Raw genomic sequence first — 24636 nt, 5'->3', positions numbered from 1 at the left:
CAGCAGAAACACAGGTGCCTAAGGAACTTTGGCTGCAAAAACTTAGGCTCCAAGTAAGCTTAGGCACCTCCAGGGCTCAGTGGCAGCTGAAGTGAGTCTTGTGAATACCACCAGTACCTAAATTTGGGACTTACTGTCACTGTGCTTCCAAGTTTGGTGCTGTGTTGGGTACATCCCTGCTGCCCTCTGCTAAGAATGTTTTCATCTCTGGGCCATGGAAGTAAAACATGCTGGTAGGAGACATGAGCTGTTTTCGACGTGATCCCTAGGAACAGCCACTGGATGTCACTATTGCTCAACCCAAACACAACCCAAGCAGGACTTTCCTAGCACAAGCTCTAGGCTATTTTAATATTAACGTTGTCGGTTTCTCAGGCTCTCTGTGTGCCAGGCTACATGAAGAAAATTAGTCTCTTTGCTAGCCCATGTTTGCTGACTATCTTCAGTAGGTCTCTCTGTGGTTAGTTCCCAGCAATTTCACAGACACCTGTGTGAACTGACTGATTGTAGGTTTCCTGGACTTCTTTTCCGCTGGTTCAGATGAGGACACCCTGTTTCTCACCTGATCAAATGGATGTTAACTGAAACAGCATTTCATTTAATGCTGCTATCCACCAGCCAGTCAGAGCAGCTGGAGAGCTAAGCAGAGCGAAAGGTCAGGCCAGACCACTCCTGACCACATCAGGTGGGTTGTCACAGCTAGAGGTGACTAAACAATAAGAAGCCGCTCTGATCCATGGATAAAGGACCCCAGTTCAGGTTACTGTGAGTTGTGGGCTCTGATCTGTTTGTGAGTATTCAGCAACTGTCGGGTGCTGTGAAAAAGGGCACGCATTTTAGCACAGATGATTATTCATACTGAAAAGTGCATCATTGGCTGTTCTGCTATTTAAAAAGTTTCAGCTGTCCAGTCAGAAAGCAGAAACATTACCATGTGACTTAGATGACCAGTCACACAATACGTGTAGTGAACGGTCGAAGTGAATAGTTCACAACCACGAGGCTGGCCATTACACGGTGAGACACGAGGGGTAACGAACGTGTTAGCTGAAATCAGGATCTGTCTGTAGATTATTTGCTAATCCTGAAAGGAGCTAAATTCATTACAAGTATTATTCTAAATAAATAGTTCAACCAGCTCCAGTCAGAACCATGTGTATTTCTTGCTCTGAAAGGGAAAACATTCCACAGGCAGATCTAGGAATTAGTTACTTCCTCTACTCTAACGACTTTATGCTACGGGCAAGCTTAGAACTGGCAGACAGTGATGGCCAAAGAGCACCCTGTTCTTAGCTTCCAGTCCCTAGGAATCTTCGCGCTGGACTCTTTGGTTTCCTGGCAGACACAGAATAACAGATAGGCACTGACAGCATCCGGTGAGCACAGCACGGTCAGCAGTACACAGCTAGGGTGAAGCTAATCCATTTCCATGTGGTGGAGTAGTCCACATTTGCCACACAGGAACTATCTGAATGAGTGAAATTTGGGGGAGCCCAAGTGGATTTTGCTGTGCCCCCCCTGACATGTTCCCACTGTGCAGAAAGAAAGTTTCAAACTCAGCCAAAGGCCAGAGCGTTTCACAAGAGAAATTTGATCCTCTGAACTCAGCGGGCCAGAGAATGGCAGAGGGAAAAGCTGGAAGGGCATTTTATGACAATGGTCTGGGCAGTGACACATATCAGTGGACACCTAGAGTATATGGGCTTGATTTGCCACTCTGTATTGCTCGACTGAATTCAGTGGAATTACACCAGGGTAAAATTAGTGTGAAAGAGCAGAGGATCGGACCCAGAGTCTCCTTTTATGTAAGAGGAAAAGTCCTCTATTTCTCCGTCCCATAAATAGAAACAAACCCACAGACCAGAAATAAACACAGCCAGTTTTAGGAATAGATGGCAAAGAGCGTGCAGAGAGTCTTCCTAGAATAGCTCATTGCAACTGGAAATGGATGGGCAATTGGATGGGCCAGCCCTTGAATGGTTCTGTGCTGATCTCCCTCTAAGAGAAGAGAAAGACAGTCTCTGACTACACAGAAAAATGCTCTTTCTGACTCGCTGCCCTGCCAGCAATGGCAGCTACATGATTGTGAGAAAATCTGGGATGTGGGATGGAGCTATGATCTTTAAATTTCATGTGGAGGCAAGTGTTAAGACTTCTCTGCATCCTTCCTCCTCTCTCAAACCGTCTTCCATCTATCTGTCCACCTCCCAGCACTTACAGGATCGTACATGATTTCCTAGCCCTTTGCAAGGATGCTAGATTCTGCATTTCTGAGCCTCGGGTCTCTTTAGTCAAGATGCAGAATGCATTAAACTTAGGCAAAAGCCCAGGAATTGTTTGCTTTTACCAAAGGAAAAATCCCCCAAGTTGTTCGGACACCAAGCCTTCCCATTTTCACCTTTACACATTCTTTCCCTGTCCCCTTTACACAAACACACATGGAAGGAAGCGGAGACTGTATATTTTTTGTAATTCTAAAATTACATGGATTGTCTGCATAATGCAATAACGCCCAGACAGCTCCGCATTCCAGCCAGCAGCAGTGCAGCCAACATCAATAAATGGAGGAGGATTCCATTCGGAAAGCTAATGGATTCCTACTCCTGTGCTTTCCTGAGTCTAGGCAGGTCCTTTCTCTCGCTGAGCTTAGCAGGTGTCCAGGAACTGTGTGCTCATTCACAAACAGGCATGGATACATGATTTAATGAGGGGAGAAGAGGCCTCCCAGCTGACACTCACTCCAAACGTCTGCTAAGCATTCTCCCAGGTGACCTCTGGGGGAAAGGCAGATTTTTAGCAGGGTTTTTGGTTTAATGGTATTTTTTTTTAAAAAGGCGGAGACAAATGCAGCCTTCTCGTCTGCTTAGCACGTTCCTTTTCCTAAGCAGAATAGTCCTTTCAGCTTGCAGCCTTCAGAACAGCCCCCACACTGTGCTGCTCACAATACATTACTATTAACCCTCTATGATCGGGGCAATGAATGACTGAATGAAATAATTACTGAAAGCATTCCCTTGAATCACTGAATTGAGCTCTCGCAGTTCTGGCCTTTGCAGACTGCAATTATCCGCTGCACAAATAGGATTTCTGATTTGCAGGTTTTTAAAAGCTTCACACAATTAATATGATTCATTAGTTCTAATTTACTATAATGAAAAGGTTTAAAATAATCCTTGTGCTTTCAGAGTGTCATGCAACCAAAATTTCAGTAGCAACTGTCTGCTCTGCTATCAGACTTGGATCTGAGTAAGAATCACCTACAGGTAGTATAACAGCAGCGGGAGATTTTAAGAAGCCATCAGCTAATCAATTATTCTAAGTGAGTTAACAGACTGAAGGAGACCTCCAGCAACCTGACACTGGAGCAGACTTCCGCAGGCTAACCCCGCACTAACACTTTTCCCCTGGGATAATCATTAGCAAATCCTAGACTAGGTTTTTTTCCTGGACTTGCTCCCCCCACTCTGAATTCTGGCAAAGCCCCCACCAAACAAACAATGCCTCAGCATGAACGAAAGGCTGCTTTTAAGAGCAGGACAAAAGCCTAAAGCATAGTCAGATTTAAAGGAAAGAAAAGCATCCGTTTCGGCAATGTAACCTGCACCAGCAGTAAGGGAATAAAAAGCCATTGTGTTTCCTCTGCCTATAGACCACCTTGGTACGGGGGGGGACCAGCAGCTTCCCTCCTTAGGAGTAACAGGGCTTTGTTTCACTTTAAACCACATTAACTAACCTCATCACATTTATTAAAATGATTCTCTCAAAAAACCTCTTAAAATGCTCCCTCCCCTCACTGCTTGCCACTTGTCTGCCTGGACGTAGGTCTCCAATCACAGGCGAAACTGGGGAATTGAGTCTTCTGTGTATGTAGAGACCGAATCTGATCCTTGGTACCCCCGTGTCAACCCACTGAAACTAGTGGAGTTACAGTGGATTTACACCTGCGTAACTGGGATCAGAGTCTGGCACACAAGGTGTAGAATGGTTGAGTGCCTTGTGCATGGGATGCGGAGCTAGGAACCCCTAATCCTAATTGTGATGCCTTCTTTCTGTGTGGCCTGGTGAAGGTCATGGACACGCCTACTCTCAAGGGTGCTATGATTCACGAAGGTCTGTGCAGAGCTTTAAGCCACGTCCTACAGAGCTGGACTCCTCTGCAGTAAACGTTTGCCCCATGAAAATATCTGTACAGTGACAATTTAACAGAGTCAACCAGTTCCCCACGAACATACAGAGACGTGAATGTGGTATCCTGAGTGCTAGTTTAAAAATGAGCAGACATGAATTTAAACCATTGTACAGGTATGTATTATCATCACTGTTAGCAGATTCCTCAGGATGGGCCTACTTCTGCTCTAAAATATCACGGGAGCCAGTGGAAATCACACTGGTGTAAATTCAATCCAGGGCCTTATTAAAATGGTAACTTCGCCAAACACAGAAGACTTCAGCCCACATCCCTGCAAGGGTGAGGGTGGCCTGGTGCCCAAACACCCGAAGTCCAGTTATTGCAGGTGTGGGGAGGTGACGGGTCATCACTTGCGCCAGCCCCTACTCAGCCGGGGCTGACTCCTACTTGCGTCAGGCGGCTGCAGCTCACAGCCCTGGCAAAGCAGGTGAGCCCCTCCTGACCCGGGCGGGGGGTGATGGGGGAGAGGGGAAAAGGAGTGGATGGGGAGGAGCCTTGTGGAAGGAGAGGGGCAGGGCCTTGGGGGGGAACAGGTGGGGCAGGGGAGGTTCTGGCACGCTGGCTGGAGTATCTGGTTTTTAAATATTACCAAGTTGGCAACCCTAATTAAAATTCATGTGGTGCCTTTGTGAAGACTGGGTTCCCCAGAGGGTTCAATTTCTAGATCTTCCAGCGACAGCTTCTGACTTTGAGTAAATTTCCAGGCCTGACAGTAAAGTAAAGTATTGGCCACCATGAGCCTGCTGCAAACTGAACTCTGCTCGTTTAGGGAAGTGACTCAGCAAGCTGTAAAGGGGGTGCTTGGGGAAGGGCACCTGGATAGTCTGGTGACTGGCATTCTAGAAATACATGGAGGGAGGGATGTGTGGCAGGAGGAGGAGGATTAAGTTACAGCCAGCTAAGGCCACATTTACTCCTGAATAGGGTTTTAATGGTCTTTAACTTACACGCCTTGAATTGATTCGCCATAACTTTCCTGAGTGTCCCTGTGTAGACATGGCCTAAGGATGGGTTACCTGCAAGGGTTACCTACCTAGGTTACCTAAAGGAGAGCTATAGCCTGCACATTCATGAGACGTACACTGCAAATAGCTGCAGCCTTTCCAGAACTTTAAACCATGTGGGTATGTTCAAGGGGTTGGACTAGATGACCCTATGATTCTATGAGTGGGACACGCCACACAAAGCAGGAACGGGGGTAAACCGCAAGGCTCTATCTTCAGGGAACAACTCCTGTCTCCAACACAGACTTGTGGAGAAATGTGCTCAGTGCCTGTTCGTTACCTATGAAATGGGAAGCATCGCACGTAACACTCTCTGTGCCCCGGGAACCCCCCTCTTCCCAATAAAGCTTCTGAGGGACTTGACTTTTGGGGAGCTCAGTGGGGATAAGCATTATTTGTTGTTCCTGCGGAGTTAACATTCACTGGCTCACGGCAACATCTCCAGAGCTTGTTCAGTTGACCAGGGCTTAGTAAAAATAACAGTAGCAACGTGTGTTTTATAAGGCTCATGTTAAGCCATTGTCAACAAACCCTTGTGGGCTGTGGCCAGGCCGGGGGAATCAGACTGGCTCAGGCTGGGAGGGGGCATTAAAAGGGGAAGAAGAAATGCTAAACACAGTGGCAAGAGCTGCTCTGCTGATGGAAGTTAGTGGGTGGGCAGCAGGAAGAGGTCAGCGGTGTCCCATCAGCTCTGCAAAGCCCTGTGAATGGAGAACCTCATGCTGACCTAGCAGACTGTACTGAAGCTCTGTGCGCCATCGGGGCAAACCCCACAGTGAAAGGGAGATGCGTATGATTCCCGCCCCCTCTATATTTAAAATATATTTACTGTCTATACAAATGACCCACTGACAACAATCCCAAAATCCCACCAGCACTCCGAGACATCTGCCATCCCTGAAGGCTTCCTCACACTCATCCTTGCACTGAGCCTCCAGCTCAGGATATCGAGAGCCTCACTAAAGGAAACGGAAAAACAATCATAAAAACATCTAACGGCTCCCAAAGAGCTCGTAATCTAACTCTCAGCAGCTGTCGGAGCTCAGCCTCCATCACTTGGGTAAAATATCCCTCGTCAGCTCACACAGCTAAGTATATGTTAGACTTATTGCTCCCCTCTTGGAGATCATTTCAGAGCTGTCACAGTACAGGTAGTAAAAGGGTTTAGGGGGAAACGGTGTGTAAAGCCATGGGAGCGCCATTTACAGTGGGCAGGGGGATACACCTGCCCCTGAGCGGTTGGAGGCCTGGGGGGATGGGGGAGTTGGGTCCTGCCCCCAGGGGGTGGGAGGCCCTGGAGAGGTGGGTCCTACCTCTGGGAGGCCTGGGGGAATTAGGTCCTGCCCCCAGGGGGTGGGAGGCCCTGGAGAGGTGGGTCCTACCTCTGGGGAGCCTGGGGGAGTTCAGTCCTACCCCCAGGGAGTGGGAGGCCCTGGAGAGGTGGGTCCTACCTCTGGGGGGCCTGGATGGATGGGTCCTACACTAGGCAGGTCCTCAGGAGGGGTTGGGTGCTGCCCCCATAGGGGGTGATGGAGAATGAGCCCACACTCACCTGCAGCTATGGCTCCTGTCCCTCAGTCTGAACCCAGCTCCCTCTCCAGGACACTCAGGTTTGGCACATACACCCTTTTGTCATGACGGAGGGGTGTCCGGGCCAAATCTGAATGAGCGGCATTGTGACCCCACGTGCCAGGTCACAATACCCAGAGTGGGGAGCTGGGCCCGGTCTCAGGAACAAGAGCTGCTGCTGCGAGGTGAGTTTATTAAAATCAGGGACACAAAGAGAAGTCCCTGGCAAACCTCACAGTATCTGTGACATTTTCATCACCAAGATAAATCTGTAGCCCTACTCATGCTTCAAACAGAAGGCCGTAGTTTTCAGGGCTGCAGCCCGCTGCTCTGATGCTCCTCATACACACAGGGAAGAAACCCGTTTACTGGGCCGATGTCAGTGAAACTCAGCTACAGACCATGGAGCAAGGAAGATTCTGCTGTACTAACGAAGCTTAGGTGGTTCAGAGGAACATGAGAGGCTCTTGAATTCACAGGCCCTTTACACAGGGTGTGTGTGTGCATGTAGGAGAAAGAACTAAGCGCAGGATGGAGGGTAAATAGATTTTTTAAATATACAGAGTAACCTAGCTGATATCTGACAACACCATGAAGTTTTAAGTATTTTCTGATTGTCTGCTTCACCGATGAGAGATGCCCTAGATGCTGTCATTACTGGCTCAGATTGTGACTCCTGGATACACACATGGAAGGGACCCTCTCCCTGCATACAAATCTCCATCTCCTCTGCAATAAGGGGAATCGCCCACCTCCGGGGCACTCACCCCCTCTCACCCTGACCTTGAAGAGGATGTGTAGGCTACACAGGAGAACAGGGTCAGCTGCCGGTGGGATCAGGACATGCTCATCATGCTCCCTCCCTCACCTTGGGGATTCACCTGAACAAAGCCCTAGGCTGTATCTTTTCCTTGGAGGCTCATGGGGGTAGTCACACAGAGGCTGTGGGAACCATGCTACATGGGGGCCACCAGGGGTCACAGCCAGCATGAATCCCGGGGGGACTTCAGATTTGGAGGTAGGCCACACATGCTTTTCCACTGGAGCAAAATCGATGCCCCTGATGGGATGATGTGGGCAAGGGGATACTCATGGAGATTTCCTCCCCTGGAGCCCCTTCCATGAGGAAGGGATAATCTGGACTGTATGACTGGATATTTAAAGAGTGCATCTCACAAAGGTTCTCATGTCAGGCTTCACATGCTATATTCACAGGAGTCACTTCACCCAGTAGCACGATGCAGCTACAGGAGGTCACACTTTGATCTGGGCAAACCTTCTGGCTTTGCACTCCATGGCCATGAGCAGAGCAGCATCTGTTTAGCAGTGCAGAATGCTCTAGCCAGCTGAAGTTGTGAGGGGAATTTAAAGTTGTGACACCCTGGCACCCCCTTATTCACTATTGTCATATAATTAGGATATGTTTTGTACAAAGTGCACCTTGTGAGGTAACTTTCTAAAAGTCTCGATCTGCTAGACATTAATATCTCATTGGATTGTACGTGCTTTCGTTGTATGTGAAGTTATGAAGTTTGGCTATGTATGTGCTACTGAAACATCTTGTGAGACTGAAAACACCCACAAGCAGCCTTTTAGGTACAACAGTAAAAAGACCAAACAATGTTAATAACTTACTCAGGAAATGCACACAAGCACCAGGATTACCCCAGGAACTGTGTACAATAGAAACCTCTCAGAGACAGCACTACACAGTGGGAACTGTTTGGCCCAGGTCATAGCAAAAGAGCTTTCCAGTAGTGGGAAAAAGATATAAAAGGGGGAAATGACATCATGATGGTACCTCACGCTCCCTACAGCAGCACACCTGGAATCACCTGAGGAACAAAGAGTGAACTGGGGGAAATGATGGTCCCAGGCTAAAGGGACTTCTAGCCTGTGTATGAAAACCTGGGAAACTCAAGCTACAAAGCAAAGGCAACTTGTGCCTTAAGAATCTGCCAGCCTGTTTATCACTCAGGGTGAGAATTTGCTAATTCATATCCTACCTATCTAGTATGTTAAGATCATTTTGCATTTTTGTTTATTTACTAGGTAAGCTGCTCTGATCTGTTTGCTATCCCTTACAATCTTTTTGTAGTTAATAAACTTATTTTACGTTTTAATCCAAACCAGTGTGTGTTTGACTGAGGTGTCTGGGGAAAATCTCAGCTTGGTTACCACAAGTGTGTATTGTTCTCTTCACATTGAGGGAGCAGCGGACTGGGTGTTAAACCCACAAACTGACCAGATTTGACCAGGACAGGACAGTGCTGCTCTGGGGTCCTAGGCTGGAAGGCTGGTGGCTAGAGAGCCTGCATGTAACTGCAGCTGGGTGTATCCCTACCTGTGTGAATGCTGGTGAAAGTGCAAGCTTGGAGGGCTTTGCAGCTTGTCACAGCAGTATAGTGTGAGAGGGAGCCAGGCTGGTGGGCCAGGGGGCTCAGTGGTACCCCAGTTCCAGGTAGCACCTGGGGGAACCCGTCACAAGTCAGCCAGGCTACTGCTCCTTAACACCTCTGCTCTTCTGAAAAGCATTGGAGGGTCTTACATGGCCAGAGAGCAGGACATTTATTTATGTCTCATCCAAGAGACTGACTTTGCAGCAGCCAAGTGCCCCCTTGCACTATCTCACTTGTATAGCCCCACAGTGTGCAAAGACACTGTCCTGCGGCACTGACTCAATACTCACTTCCAATGAGCATAGGAAGCACAATACTGAATCAGTGTTAATCTATGCCTGTGCCCTGTCATGACTGTGGCTAGCACCACATAGTTCCAAGAAAGGCACAAACTCCACCCCCACAGGCAGATGTGGGACAATCTACGCCCCCTTCCCCCATGAAGAGTTTCCCCCCAGCATGGCACTGCAGCCGAATCAGGTCTGGTCAGCCAAAGCTCCCTTCCAGCAATGCCCAGGGTACCTGGAGCACCTGGACGCTCCACTCATGTGAATGGACATTCTGCTACCTAAATACCATGCGTTTTCCAAGCAGCAGTGGGAGAGCCACACGGTTTAGAGACTCTGTACCTTCTTCAACTTCCAGCTCCACCAGTGAAGACACCAACACGCCCATCTCCTGACATTTTTTGCTGTGGGCCTTTGACTTCATATGTTTAGTCAGATTCCCTGAAAGGAAACAGAACACACACCTTGATCAATAGTCTGTGTCTTTCCCCTGGCAAGGGGATGAAGAACAAGCTGACAACTTCACTTAGACCTAGCTGCGGGTTCAGTTTAAGGTGCTCTCTCGGCAGAAGCCTTTATCCCAGGCAGCCAGCCAGCCTGCAGCACAAGGATAGATTTTCTGTTTAATTGCTTCACTGCTGGCTGGGATGAGAGAGAGGAGGTGCCAAACCTGAGACTTCAGAGTAACAGGGCCATCATGCAACCTAGAACACCTGGAGGGCACATACTTTTCACTGATACTCCCCAGCATGCACACTGCTGCAAAGTTACAGCACCAAAAAGGAGCAGGAAAAATAGGAAAGGACAGGTGATCCCTTAGTATAACAGCTCAGCCCAGCAACCCATCTGAGCTGGTCCCAGCACATAGCAGGCAGCACAGTTAACAGGGACCAAGGACGGGCGGAGACAAGAAAACAGGTCCTGGGAGGAAGCTGAAGGAAAAAAACAAGAGTAAAAAAATCCAGCTGAAGTATGTTGGGCTTTGTCTGCCTGTGATTTAACATTTGGATACAACTGTAAGTAATAGCAGAGCTGCCTGGGAAACAGAATTTCCATTCAGAAAAAAAAATGTCAAGAGGGGTTCCTGGAAGCAAGGGATCCCAGGGAGCTGGGCAGCCCAGCAGGAATACAGTGAGCTGGCACGAAACCATGCAGGACAGCCTGCCTAGCTGCTGCTTTCCACTGAAAATTTCAACAAATCAACCTGTTCGCGTGCAACATCTCACTTCCATCAAGTCAGCATTTTCCAATGGAAAACTGCTTTGTCAGAAGATTTCCCATCAGCTCGAGTAATTAGCCAAGGTAACTGATTAACTGACAAGGAGTATGAGAACTGTAAAGCAGAGAGATGCGCATGTCCTGAAACTGCCTGAGAAGAAGCTGAGCAGTAAAGAAAGGTGAACACTTCTCATATGACCCCCAAGTGTCTCAGCTGGGAGGGCTGCTGGGATGTTCTGGCATGTGCTGAGCGGCCAAGCAAGGAGCCACTTACCCCAAAGCATGACACTTCACAGACTAAAGCGCTAAACCATTTTTGCACTGGTACTTAGTGGTGAGAAACATGATTAAGAAAAAGTATATTGAGGCTGAGTACCAGGAGAAGTGAACAGTGAGATCTGTTGGGCTATGGGGTATCCTCTGCAGGGGCATGGTCACACTGCAACATTTATAACAAGCCTGGAGAAAGTGCTACAAGATATGATGTAGGCACAGCTACAAAAGAATGGCAAAGGAACGGAGTAGATGCCCTTTTAGGTCTTTTCTGTAACTATTTTCTATAATTCTCCAAAAACCACAACTGTCTCTCCCAGCAGGCTAATGGAGTAGTTTTTATTCCTACTTATAGAAAAGGGAAACCTAGGGGTGTGTGGAACACAGATCTGGGAAAGAGGAGAAGAGCAAGAGAAATGATGGGAGGAGTAAAGAAGAAAATTGTCCCTCTTTTCTCTTCTTTACCCTTCTCCTCTCTCCTCTGTGGACTAAGCAAAGCTTTTCATGTTCTTTGTATATATAAATATCTTCTGTCCGTGTGTTCCATTCTATGCATCCGAAGAAGTGGGCGGTAGCCCACGAAAGCTTATGCTGAAATAAATTTGTTAGTCTCTAAGGTGCCACAAGGACTCCTGTTCTTTTTGCGGATACAGACTAACACGGCTGCTACTCTGAAACTTGATAAGAAGAAGAAATGTATGCCCTTGCTGCAACTCCTCAACGGTCGGTGAGTTCCCAGCATGACTCAATCGTATCTAGCTGAGCTCTCTAACTTCATCATAACAAGATGACATGGCACAGGCTTTCCTGCTGGCCAGAGCCTGCAATGCCAAGGACTTGGAGTTCAGGATAAGAAGAGATTGTGTTATTTGACCCATTCCAACTAATTATAACAAAATGTCAACAGTGACAACACTCCTCAGTAAATGAAACCCTGCTGCTACCTTCAGTAAATTATTGCAGCTCACCCCAGCTGACACAAATGACCCATCTATGCTCAATTACCATTGCAATAACCCTAATCTGATTCCTTCTGGTGAGACTTTACACAGGAAATGAAGCAGCTTAAATGTACTGTGCGTTCAGAGGTTTGTGAGTTATGCTGCAGATTGAGGTACCCTGGGAATTCTATTGCAACGCTAACCATGGGCTGGGAGGAAGAGCTAGACTAAAGAGGCCTGCTGGTCTTTTCCCTCCTACCATGCTCCCCTCACTGGCTCACAAAATGATTCCTCTGTGGTGCATACGCTGTACTACAGGGACCTTGACCTTTGTCCAATGAAGAGTTGCAATGACTGTTAGCCAGGAGCTGCACTGCATTCGTATCAGATGGAGCAGAGTGCAGTCTCTCTAGCTTTAATACGGAGATGCAGCCAAGGGAGACAGGATCCATGGAGAGAAACCACTTCTCAGATTGAAATCTGGTCTGTAGGCTGCACTCTGCCTACCCCTGCGTTGGTCTCATAGCTGGTCATAGAGCCAGAGCAGGTGCTTATCCCATTTGAAAATCACCCTTGGAAGTGCTGGCAGAGATATACAGCTATTCATAGTTCAGTCAGAGACGTTTCTCTTTGCTGTTTTTAGGGATCACACAGCACCCAAGGTGTCTCTTCTACAGCCCGCAGCATTGGCCTCACCATCTTATTTTACCTGTTTTTAATCCAATTCCACCCCAGGCAACACACATCTAGCTGAAGAGGATTCTGCAGAAGCCCTCTTCCTTGATCGGCTGGAGGCAATTGCCTTGGAGCAATGTAAAAGCCATATCCCCATTCAGCCACGCACAATACGATGACAAGCCAGAGGTGCCACTAAGGCCTTGCCTACATCACAAACCCTTTGCTGGCAGAGTGGCAAAGAGTTCTGTGGCAGACTAACAAATGTATTGGAGTGTGAACTTTCGTGGGTGAATACCCACTTCGTCGGATGCATGTCGTGGAAATTTCCAGAGGCAGGTTTATATATGCAGGCCAGAATCAGGCTAGAGATAACGAGGTTAGTTCAATCAGGGAGGATGAGACCCTCTTCTAGCAGTTGAGGTGTGAACACCAAGGGAGGAGAAACTGCTAGAAGAGGGCCTCATCCTCCCTGATTGAACTAACCTCATTATCTCTAGCCTGATTCATGCTTGCATATATATACCTGCCTCTGGAAATTTCCACGACATGCATCCGATGAAGTGGGTATTCACCCACGAAAGTTCACACTCCAATACATTTGTTAGTCTGTAAGGTGGCACAGAATTTTTTGCTGCTTTTACAGATCCAGACTAACACAGCTTACCCCATCTGTCAGCAGATGTAACCTATTCTGACAGAGGGAGATCTTCTGCCAGCACAGTAACACTTCCGTGAACGTCAGATGTGCTGACAGAAGCTTTTCTGTGAGCATAGCTGTGTCTACACTAGAGATTTTGCTGCATAGGTATGTCAGCTAGGAAGTGTATTTTTCTCATACACCCTGACTGACATAGCTATGCAACCAAAGCTTTACAATGTGAGCTGACCTTAGACTGGGAGTTGTACTGAGCACCAGGACCCTATCTGGCCAGTGCTAAGACTCTTTTTATACTGACAAAAAAAATCAACTTCGCATCAAATAGAAATGAACCAAAGTAGCATTTTACATGCTGTGTTTCCTTCTTCTTTTCTTCTTCTTCCCTTTCTTTTCAGTCACTTCATCCTCCTTTTGTCAGACAGGACCATATTTTCACACACTGTGCCTGCAAAAATGTGTGTGCAAATCCCACATTTGTGCAAGAAATGGGCAATGTGTGTGCACAGTTATGTGGCATGCACTTGCAATTGAAGTGTGTGTGCAGCTAGGGCAAGTGCAATTCCAGCATCAATTTCTCAACACATAGCCCTTGGAGGGAAAGACAAAAGGGCCTCATTTAATTGACTTGCTTCTGAATATGTTGAGGTGGATAGGATGCGAAATCCCGTCCCTATTCAGTAGCAGGTGTGGGAGGGCAGTTCTTCCTGTTTGGCTTATCAGATGTTAGTAGGTACAATGCTGCCCTATCGTAACCGTGCTACTTCATTCCTTGAAAAATACTTTCTTATAGCCAGAAGTCTGAACTAGGAGCCTGGAGAGAGGATGGGGAACAGAAGAGAAAGATTTCTCCTGTCATCTGACAAAATGTGGATGTCCCTCACTGGCCCAGCTAGTGTAAATTAGCATGGCTCCATGCATATCAACAGAGCTACGCCCATTTACACTAATGAGAAACTGGACCATTATTTTTAGAGCAACTGGCAGAATAATATGACTTTGTTTTTCAAAGTTCTTCTGGAAATTTGTTGGTGTTTTTAGACCCTCTTAACTAATGCTAGAAGAATCAAATTCTGATGTCCTTACTCAGGAAAATGCACACTGAAATCAACAGGTGATTGCCTGAGTAATGACTAAGTAAAAGCTGAGAAAGAACCACAGGAGGAGGGATTCACAGCTATTAGGTGCCTAGCCAAGCACTGGCTAGTAACTGATTCAACTTACCAGGGCTTCCTTGGAAAGAACGAAAAAATAAATATGAAGGCGTGGGCATGAGATAGAGAGAGATAGAGAAATATATTTATATTGGATAGTATAATGATTACGCTGAAAATTAGGCAGGTAAGTAGTCCACAGTGAGGAGTTTTTTCAAGAGTATTCTTAGGTTGGAAATAAATTGGCCAGCTCCAAATAAAATAATGAACCAATGAAAATGTTCAAGCAGCAAAATCTTGCTAAATCTGAGTCTGACAGAGCAATCCCAATACAGAGCTATTCTGCACATGTGCTTTCAGAAATGCCTAAATGTCATTGTATATTGTTAGCTCTTGTGCTGTTATAGGGTCTTATTTAGGACTTAAAGCAGCTTAAGTGCTTGTGCTGCCTTAAGACAGAACACTTCTGCCTCCTTAAATCCTTAAAGCAGTTTAGAAGGGTTGGAAGCCATTTCTTTAAAATCCATCAGGAAAATTAAATTCAGTAAACTTCATGAATGTCCCAGTTAGGTTGCAGAATTAAAACAAAAAGTTGGTAATGGAAAAGTTAAGAATCCTAGAGCAACTGTTACTTGGTCACACTGCACCTATGTCACATTTCTCCTCCTTTTGTTAAACGTGCACCATGAAAAATGCTGAGTATGCAAAGCCAAGGTGAAACTGCAACAGGGATCATAACCACTTCCCCTGGACTTTAGATTATTTTAACATTACTGAAGAGAGTGTACAAAGAATATCACAACAACACTGCTACAGCCAGCAGCAGCAGGACCCCTTTTTACAGACGAAGAATGAGATCCACCTCTACGCAGAGGATCATCAATAAGCCTGTATACCACCTAAACCCCATCTAAGCCCTCAGAAAAGGACTTTAGTGGCACTTATGTGATGAATTGGCCTTGATCTAGTCTCTGCACAGAGGTGAATTTCACTCACTGGGAATACAAGAAAAGGAACAGTCTATTTTATACCACTGTATCTAGATGAGAATTTCATTTTCTTAAAAAAAAATTAATTATTATTATTATTATTAAAAAAAAGAATGAGAAGTACTTGTGGTATCTTAGAGACTAAAAAATTGTACATATTCATAGATTTTCAGGCCAGAAGGAACCATTGGATTATCTAGACTGGCCTCGTATATAACACAGGCTATAGAATTTCATCCAGTTACTCCTGTACTGAGCCCAGCAAAAACATACGTTCCCAGGAGGCATTCAGTCATGATCTGAAAACTTCAAGAGATGGAGAATCCATCACTTGCCTGGGTAGTTTGTTCCAATGGTTAAATACCATTATAGTTAAAAACATGTGCCTTGTCTCTCATTTGAATGTGTCTGGCTTTAACTGCTAGACATTATTTCTTGTTTTGCTATTCTCCTTAATACCAGTGTTTTCTGCCCATTTCTCAGTCTACAAAACAGTCTCTCACTGATGACATGCTACTGAAATTCATTCATGGACTGTCAGGATATTTGCTCATTTCCAATGCCACTGACACATCCAATTGCACTGCAGAATATAGAGACATTTCCTGAAGATTATTTTTTATCTTCACATCAACGGAACTTGGTGAATTACTGTGGGGGGGAAAGGGGTAGGTGCTGCAACTAGGGTGCTCGGGGTGCTGCTGCACCTCTGGCTTGAAGTAGAAATAACAACCCAGATACATGATTTCTGTTTTCAGCACCCCCACCATAAAAACTGTTCCAGCACCACTGGTATTGAAGGCTTGTCTGAGAACATTCTGAAATGGCTTGATCACTTTCTAAACCTTTTTTCCAGATGTTTAGAAAATGCCTCAGCACATAAAGGCGTTATGACATCTTTTCAATCTATATATCTATTATAATACCAGTTAATTCTTCCAGAGCTTTTAGCCAGCTGGACTGATTCTGTAGTTTCTGAAACAGGCCTAGCATACAATTGAGTCTGCTGGCCCAGTAATAATAAACTGTACAACCATAACATTGCATTTAATTTGTTTTATTGCATTTAATATATTAATATGTTCAATAACTGTCACACTCTCATTTAAGGAATTGCAGTGTAATTAATTAAAGGAATAATATGTCTCAGGACATGAAGTAGTCTGGTATCTGGAAACTGTGACTGGACTAGACTATCAAATTAATATCTTCCGTCAATAGGTCCGAGACCTGAGCAGATTTTACTTTAATAGAAATGTCTTTGTCCCTTGTAATCACGATAGAAGTAGGCAAACGTAGTGGCATGGACCACAGTAAGTTGTTCAATGTAGTTTATTCAAACAGTTTAGGAAGCTCAGCCAATCGGAATGTGAGAGGCTAATGTGATTGGTGAACAAGAGCAAAAAATGGACATGGAATGGAATTCTATCTGTACTGGGCAAAAATTAAAGATCCAACACTAATCTATGACCTAGAAAAGATCAAAAGTCAAAAGGTGAATGAGGGAGCAGTTCCTAGCCTAACAAAGATGGGGTTTTGATAGAGGTGACAAGAAGAACACAGTTGTAGCTCCCCCATCCTCCAAACCCATCAGGAAACCAGTAGTCAGAGGAAAAGCCTTACGTCACCCTCCCAAGACAGACAACCATTTGAGATCAATTTCTTCTCATCTGCTGCCTGGCAAGAAGCCTGTTAACCTCCACAAAGGCCTTGGCAATGCTTTTATTTGGGGACTGTTAATACAGTGATACTAACTGCCCATAAGACTGTAGGTAAAGGCATCATATTAAAAGGCACACATTTAAACTTGATGCAGAAGATTGGCTTTCTGCAATAAACCTTTACAGCCCATATTTTCAAACAAAATGTTTCCAAGAATTAAAAAATAAAACTTCCAAGATAATTTTCTTAAACTAATAAACATTTCTCTCAAGGTTGCAGCATTGTGGTATTTTATAGGAGCTACCCTGTCACCAGTAGCCCCATCATATTGCCACCAGACCCTCCAGTCAGATGCAGTTTATGATCACACCCAGAACCACCCTTCAGAGTACGGTGACTATAAGGTGCCTTTCAAAACTCTAGCCCCCACTGCCCTGTGGGTATTTCTTGGTTGGAGTAATAGTAAGGGACATCACCCTAACAGAAACGCACCCTAACCGGGGCGCTAGGCAGTCAGCAGCAATTCTAAGCTGTTGTTCTCTGGCAGAAGCTACAACCATTGAGGCACTGAACGTCTGGACTTGGTCTGGCCTTCAGACTCTGTCTCAATGTTCTAAAAGCGGATGGTAGATCTAGGGCAGCCTCTACTACTCCATATTCTTGCCTAGGCATACATGTTGAAGGTCTTAGTGTGTTTATCAGGCTCCTGATTAGACCTCATATGTGTAAACCAGGATCCAGTTTGGATCGACAGTTGCCAGAAAAACAGTTCCCTGCAGGTTTTGCCACCCAAATATTACAGCTTTGTCCACATTGAAAGAAATGCAGAAGGTAAGCAAATGTGGATAAATAGTGAAAAGCATATTAAGAAGTGTTCCACTCTGAATAATTGCTACTAATTTCTGTAACACAGATAAAGTTGTGGTTTTTTTAAATAGGATTTTTAGCAAGCCAGTGATCCTTATAAAAATAAGTGAACTTGAAATGCCTTGAGCCTACTTGAATGTTTAGAGCATTGGATCATGCTGAGGAGACCTACAATAGCTGAATTGAAGACAGCTCTATAGATACCCCACTTGTGTTTTATACTGAAGGTTAAAAGTACACCTAGAGAACTGATTTTTAAAAGGGCTTCTACTCGGCCTGCATTTTTGCAGGTGTATCCAGGTAGCTTGCACCCTGCAATTAATTGCAGTTACAAAACCACACCAAGGAACAGAGAGGTTATTTGTGAAATCATTACCCAAATGCACTCAGTTTAGAAGTATTAAAGATGAGCTTTGTAATCACCAGTCCTCGAAATCCCTCTGGGATCTGAGAGTCAAGCTGGGTACTTTGTGCCTTGGACTTGTCACCAGTTACAAAGATTCCTCAAATGGAGTTTAGCCAATTATCATGTTGCTGGTCCATGTTACAGTCTCTCCTGTAATTGTGTTGAATTCTGCATGTCTGAATCAGTAAAGCAAGCAGCTGTGACTCAGAGATGCATATGGAGCAGTTATACTGAATAAAAAGATGTCCATTTTACATACCCAGCTTTCTCACTGTAACCCCACTTCCAGCAAGGAATCAATTTTCAAGCAATTTTGAAGTTATCAACACGAACTACATTTCACAAGCATGCAGATCCACAACAGTTCTGACCACTCCAATTTATGATCTATGCATTCATGTAACTGAAGGGAGATATAATAGTTTTTCCCTTACACCCTAGCATTTGTTTTCCTCAATGCTGACTTCCTCCCTCTCAATAGTTTCTTGCTGAAGCTGAAGAGGTTTTTTTGAAGGGGGAAAGACCTTTTAGGTGACAGCCCCTTTCAAAAAGGCCACTGTCATAATGTATACTGAAGGCTTCTATGTTTCAGGACGGCATAGTTGTGGGAAGAGAAAGCAGCTGTAGAGACGGTAAGAACGATGGTTTGATTCCAGCATAACAAACAAATAGCCTAACAGAAATGAAGTAGGAGGCAAGAAATGAAAGCAGCTAAAAAGACTTCTCCCATCTCCAGAGGAGAGGAACAAAGCATGAGGAAAAGAGAAAGAAGGCAATGAATAGTAGAAAAAAGAAGGAGAAATGAATCTGAAGATAAACCTGGGAGCTCCAGGGACACGGGGAAAACAGGAACTCAGATCTGCTATGTGCATTGAAAGGAGAATTTAGCTTCAAATTCATTATTTCTCCAGTGCTACCACATTTCCAGTGATTACCAACCTACTATCTTCAGCTGAGTGGACAAGCAAAGCCACCAGCACTGGGTATTGTCCACTCAGCCTATTTCAATATTAGAGGACTGGATGAATCAAGTGCCCCCTGGAGCAAAGAGCCCATTTGCGTAATCAGTTAACTGTGCTTGATTGTGTCCCAAACATTGCTTGGTTGACAAGTGTGGGGATTTCTTACAAGGGTGGTCCAGTTTTCTGGGTTATTTACAATGTGATTATACAGATATTTACAATGGCTTTCAAAGGTCACCGATTGTTCTCTCCTGCCACAATTAAAGAAGCAGAACCCATGCAAAATTTACTAACTCTTTCAGAAGAGGTAGTTATGGGTAAAATGTTCAAAAGCACTTAAATGATTAAAGTGCCTGCAACCCATTGGCATTTCATGGTATTTAAGCACCTAAGTCACTTAGGCCCATTGAGAATTTTACTGTGTGTGCTTGCATTGCTTCCAGTCACATGGTGAAGCTGTTGAGCTGGGGATTTTTACACATCTGGTGGAACAGTCCTGTGCTGTCACTTTCCCAGAGCACACATGATTGATGACTCCACATTACAACTGATCATGTGAATTAAGACATTGATGGGTGTGTTTGCTGGGGAAGGTTAGCGATGGGTGTGTTAGGGGTGGGAAATGTTGCCAGTCCTCATGTGCATCAATAGCAAGCTTCCTGTTAGAAAGCATGGTCTTCTGGGAAGAACTGATTTGAGATGATGCATATTCTGCTGCGGCCACATGCAAGGGGGAAAGATGATAATACACAACACAAATATTATCTTTGAGAGCACTAGCATGAAGAGTCACCCAGAGATTATCAATCAAGTGACGAGACTGTGTTTGAACCCCAAATCGAAGCTGTTTCCCTACACAGCCAGATGCTGTTTAATTAAATCATTTGCAATGGTCTTCAGTCACTATTGAAACAGGCTTCAGGACTTTTTTCTTTAGAAACACAGACTGGATCATAGCACAGCTGCTATGCTGCACGTGAACTCTTCAGCGAGGCTATTGCTTTCTGCAGTGACTCAGCAGGATGCATGCCAGCATAATGCAGCATTGTTCAGTTCATACAATTCCAGCCAATTACAGATTTCACTTGCCACCACCCCACCAAATCCTAGGGTTTTCCAGAATCAAGGAAGGCCCTTCCTTCCCTGTCACTAGTGCCCCCATGTAGGTTTGATCAGTAAGTCAATACACTAAGAAGAGGAGCTAGGAGCTGACTGTCTCTTACCTTTGGTTTTAAATGCAAAGTTACAGTACTTGCAGACGTATGGCCTGACGTCTGTGTGCGTGCGAATGTGTTTCTTCAGCATGCTGGGTTTCTTGCAGCGAATTCCACATTCCTCACATACATACTTCCCTCTTCCGCGGCCTCGCACATACACATACTCTTCGTTTGATTTGTACCTATGAGCAACAGGTGTCATGATAAAAAAAAAAAGATTCCCACCTCAAAAGAAGTAGTAACTTTCCTAAATTAATTCAGCACGTTATTGACACCGGAGCCGAAAGGCTGAACTAGCAATTTACCCAGAGTCACCAGCTATGAATAATTAGGCTAAACACAAAATATGTTCCAGCTCTTAAGCCCATTTGAGTCAAACGCCTCTCCCCCTGGAATAAGGTTTAATAATCTACAGTTGCCCTTCCCTCATGTCCTTTGAGGCAATTAGCAAAATATCTGACAGAGCTACAGGGTGATCTGAACTTCCTAGTGCCTCCCCACTCACAAACCCAGGCAAACTGGGGGAGTTGACCATAATCCAGTTATTTGCCTCACAATCTCATCTTCCTGAAAACTGTCAGATGTATCGCTGTCCGCCGCTTCTTCAGACCTATCCAAAAATATGCATGACTTGCTACTATACCACCTAAAATAGCTTCTCTTTGATGATCAGCTATATCCCAGATAAATTCTAGCTGGGATTTGGGGACAAAACCTATCCAAAATATATCAGAGACAAGAAAAATCGAATTCTGTAACACATTGTGCTAGCACAGAAAATTAGGCTTCAAGGCCCCAGGTTCCTTCCCCACTGGCTCAGAGTGAGGAACAATGTTTGCCTGAAAGTATTAGACTGTACATCCTTCCGTCTTATTACAAAGTCATGTACCTTCAGTCCACCTATTAGCACAACGGGACAGTTATTGTGAGGTGGGTATGAGCAATATTTGTGAGAGTCACAGAAGTCACCTGCCTCTTGCAGTTCAGCAAATGGAAGAAGAACAGAGAAACATCAAATTGATCTCATCAGATAAATACAATAATAATAGACCAAGATTTTAAAAGGGACTAGTGATTTTGGGGATTTTGGGTGCCTCAATTTTTGGGTGTCCCATTGAGGCACATTGAAGAGGTCTCATTTTCAGGATATGCAGAACATCCACTCTCTGAAAATCAGGGCTCCTTAAAGAGTCTCAAGCGGGGAACCCACAGATTGAATCACCCCGAACGACTAATCATTTTTTAATATCTTGGTCAACATAGACTAATGTCAAAACTACAAAGGGGAAAATGTCATCAGCACTGAAGAGGAATGGAGCAGGAATGGCAGCATGGAGCTACTTTGTCATGAGTAGCTTGGGTGCTTAGATAAATGAAGGTGTGATTAACCTTACAAAATATTGGTACTATAGAAACTCAGAGGAATTCAAAGCTGAGTACTGAAGCAGTCTGACAATGTTGGTTCAGTGGCTAGGGTGCTATCTGTGAACTCACGAGACCTAGGTTTAATTCCCTGAACTGCTAGAGACTTCCTGTGAGATCTCGGATAAATCACGTAGTCTTTCCTGGCTCCGCTTTTCACTTGTAAAATGGGGATAACAATACTTCCCTACCTCATAGGAGAGTTCTGAGCATAACTATGTTTAAAAGACAGTGAGATGCTCAGATACACCAATGAGTGGCCACAGAAGTAATTTAGGGCTTGTCTACATGGGGAGGTTCAGGAAAATTAATCCAAATTAACAAAAGGTGTGACTTTAGAAGTGGATTAGCTAAACCACATTAAACGTCTGTGTGAATGCTGATATTCAGAATTCAAGTGGCCTTAATTTGGTTTAGTTTAATTCACTTTGAAATTAACCAAATTAAGGCCACTTTAATTCTGAATAAGTGTGTTCACACAATGCAGTTTAACTAATCCACTTCAAATTCACACCTTTATTTAATTTGAATTAAGTTTCCTGGATGTCCCCATGTAGACAAGCACTTAGGGACAGGTTTACACTAAAAAGTTAGGTGGACTGAGCTACGTCACTCAGGGAATCTGAAAAATCACACCTCTGAGACATATAGTAAAGCCAATATAACCCTCCATGTACACAGCGCTAGGGTGACAGAAGAATTCTTCTCTCAATCCAGCTACCGCCTGTTGTAGAAGTGGATTAACTACAATGAAAGGAGAACCCCCTCCTGTTGCCGTTGTGAATATCTATGCTGAAGCACTACAATGGTGTAAAGGCAGCTCTGCAGTTGTGTTGCTGTAGCAATTTCAGTGTAGACACAGCCTTAGGTAGACCCAGGGAACAAAAACAGAGGAAGTAAGAGAAAAAATGGGTGTCCACAGAAAATCCAGTCTAGCCTCGAATATTGAGAATACCAGTATTCCCAGGGGCAGTCATCTAAAAGTTAGCAGTAAGAAAATGGTAAGCAGTGAAGTTTCTCAGCATAAAGCAGAATGTCTTTTCAAGTCACGACAGAGTAATTCTGTCAGTCCCACATCCTTTCCCCTTAGAAGGAGCTCTGCAGTACACTGAAACATTGTCAAACACATGGTTTCATGATAATCAATGATCTCCTAATTTTTTTTTTTTTTTTTTACAGGAAGTGGGGAAGATTGGGGATACTTGGAAATGTCACGGTTGCTTCTTCAAAACGGGGCTGAGGAGGGGTTGCCATCGTACATGCTTTTAAATAGCAGCACCTTATGAACATTTACTGATATTCTCACTACTTCCCTGTGACACAGGCACATCGCGTGCCACTACATCTTTACAGATTCTTTTATAAGCAATGAATGATACAATGATATTATAGGTGTATCTGAGATACCGCTAGGATAAGGACTACTGAGGTAATGCCATCTACTTACAAAGGCAACGCTGAAGATATTAGGGCAATCAGTATACTTCAGCTATTTTGCTAGGGATACTGAGCATTGGCCTAGATAAAGCCAGTATCTGGAGAGTATCTACTAATTTTGGGTGCCCAGCATACCTAAGAGTCTCCAGTTAGATACCTAAAACTAACAACATGCTGAGACGGCGAGGGTACGTCGCACCAAATGTCAATGGCCAAATTGTATGACTTTATTTCAGACATCTAAAAGCTGCACGGGGTTATTACTGACCTGGTGCCGTCAAATTAATCCCGGATGACCATGTGAACACTGCCTGTCTGTGGCTGGGCAATGTTGCCTCCTGACCTCAAGTCTGATCTTCAGAGCTTCAGGTGAGGGGACTTTATCTGTGAGGGGGACTACATAACCAAAAAGTGCCAGCCAGCGGTGACTGATGACAACTTTAATCTTCTCAAGACCAGTTCTCAATAACACATCCCTATTGCTGATAAAATCAAACCACTTTATGTCCAGTAGTGGCTGCTGACAATGCATATGAAATGCCTCAAGCCTCCTGTTTAAGCAACATCCATGTTTCAGATCCGTATAAGAGGTTTAATAAATCTGTCCTTTTACATAACCCCAAACTAAGGCATCGAAAAGCAACAGACAAAGCTGTCCAGTGGCTCTTGTTCATTCACTCGGTGATTCAGTGGAAGAGCTGGGAGTCCGGATTCCCCATCCCCTGCTTTAAACATTTTCCATGCTCCCTCCTGCTATTCAATTCTTTCTGTCATTATTCTGTGTAATACATCATACTGCCAATTCAAAACCAAAATTGCTCCTTTATCAGCCATGTACTTGTGTTATCCTTAATTACGCTCTCACATAGATCTGTTTGAGTAACTCCTTTGTGTCCAGCAGCCCACTTTGCTAGCCTCGTGAATGATATCAGTGGCTGACTTCTCCTGGACAAAGTGACACACAATTTGATCTGAAATTAGACATTGCAGCTTATCTGACACTCACTGAGGCTGAGTCCGCCTAGGAGGAAGGGCTTCCTGTCTCGCTCATTTAGTACGTCCTGACAGGGGCCAGAGAAACAGAGAACATGAAACAAGCTAAACAAAACCAAAACCAACCAATCCAAATAAAATGCCATAAAACCGGAGATGGTTGCTGAAAATGCCCTGTAACTGCTACCGAGAGAGTGACATGTTTATGGAGGTAATTACATTAGGAGGCTACTGCTGCCTTTCTTTGTGGGTCTATGTTCACATAATTTGCATCAAACAGACAAATCAATGACAGACCACTTCACTTAAGGGTT

The 24636-nt window shown here is 44.7% G+C and overlaps 1 protein-coding gene across 13 annotated transcripts in view; it reads right to left on the bottom strand.

Moving 5' to 3' along the window:
- HIVEP3 (HIVEP zinc finger 3) overlaps window positions 1–24636 on the bottom strand; it is a 435200-nt gene that overhangs the window by 13994 nt on the left and 396570 nt on the right. For all 13 annotated transcript variants that reach the window (XM_050932270.1, XM_050932274.1, XM_050932275.1 and 10 more), the window contains 2 exons: window positions 20477–20652; window positions 9791–9889 (listed from right to left, as the gene is read on the bottom strand). In XM_050932270.1, coding sequence (XP_050788227.1) covers window positions 9791–9889; window positions 20477–20652 — 275 coding nt within the window. The remainder of the gene's footprint in view (window positions 1–9790; window positions 9890–20476; window positions 20653–24636) is intronic.

The sequence above is a fragment of the Gopherus flavomarginatus genome, chromosome 22 (assembly GCF_025201925.1).
Source record: "Gopherus flavomarginatus isolate rGopFla2 chromosome 22, rGopFla2.mat.asm, whole genome shotgun sequence".
Taxonomy (NCBI): Eukaryota; Metazoa; Chordata; order Testudines; family Testudinidae; genus Gopherus; species Gopherus flavomarginatus.
This window is presented reverse-complemented; position numbering and strand designations above follow the sequence as displayed.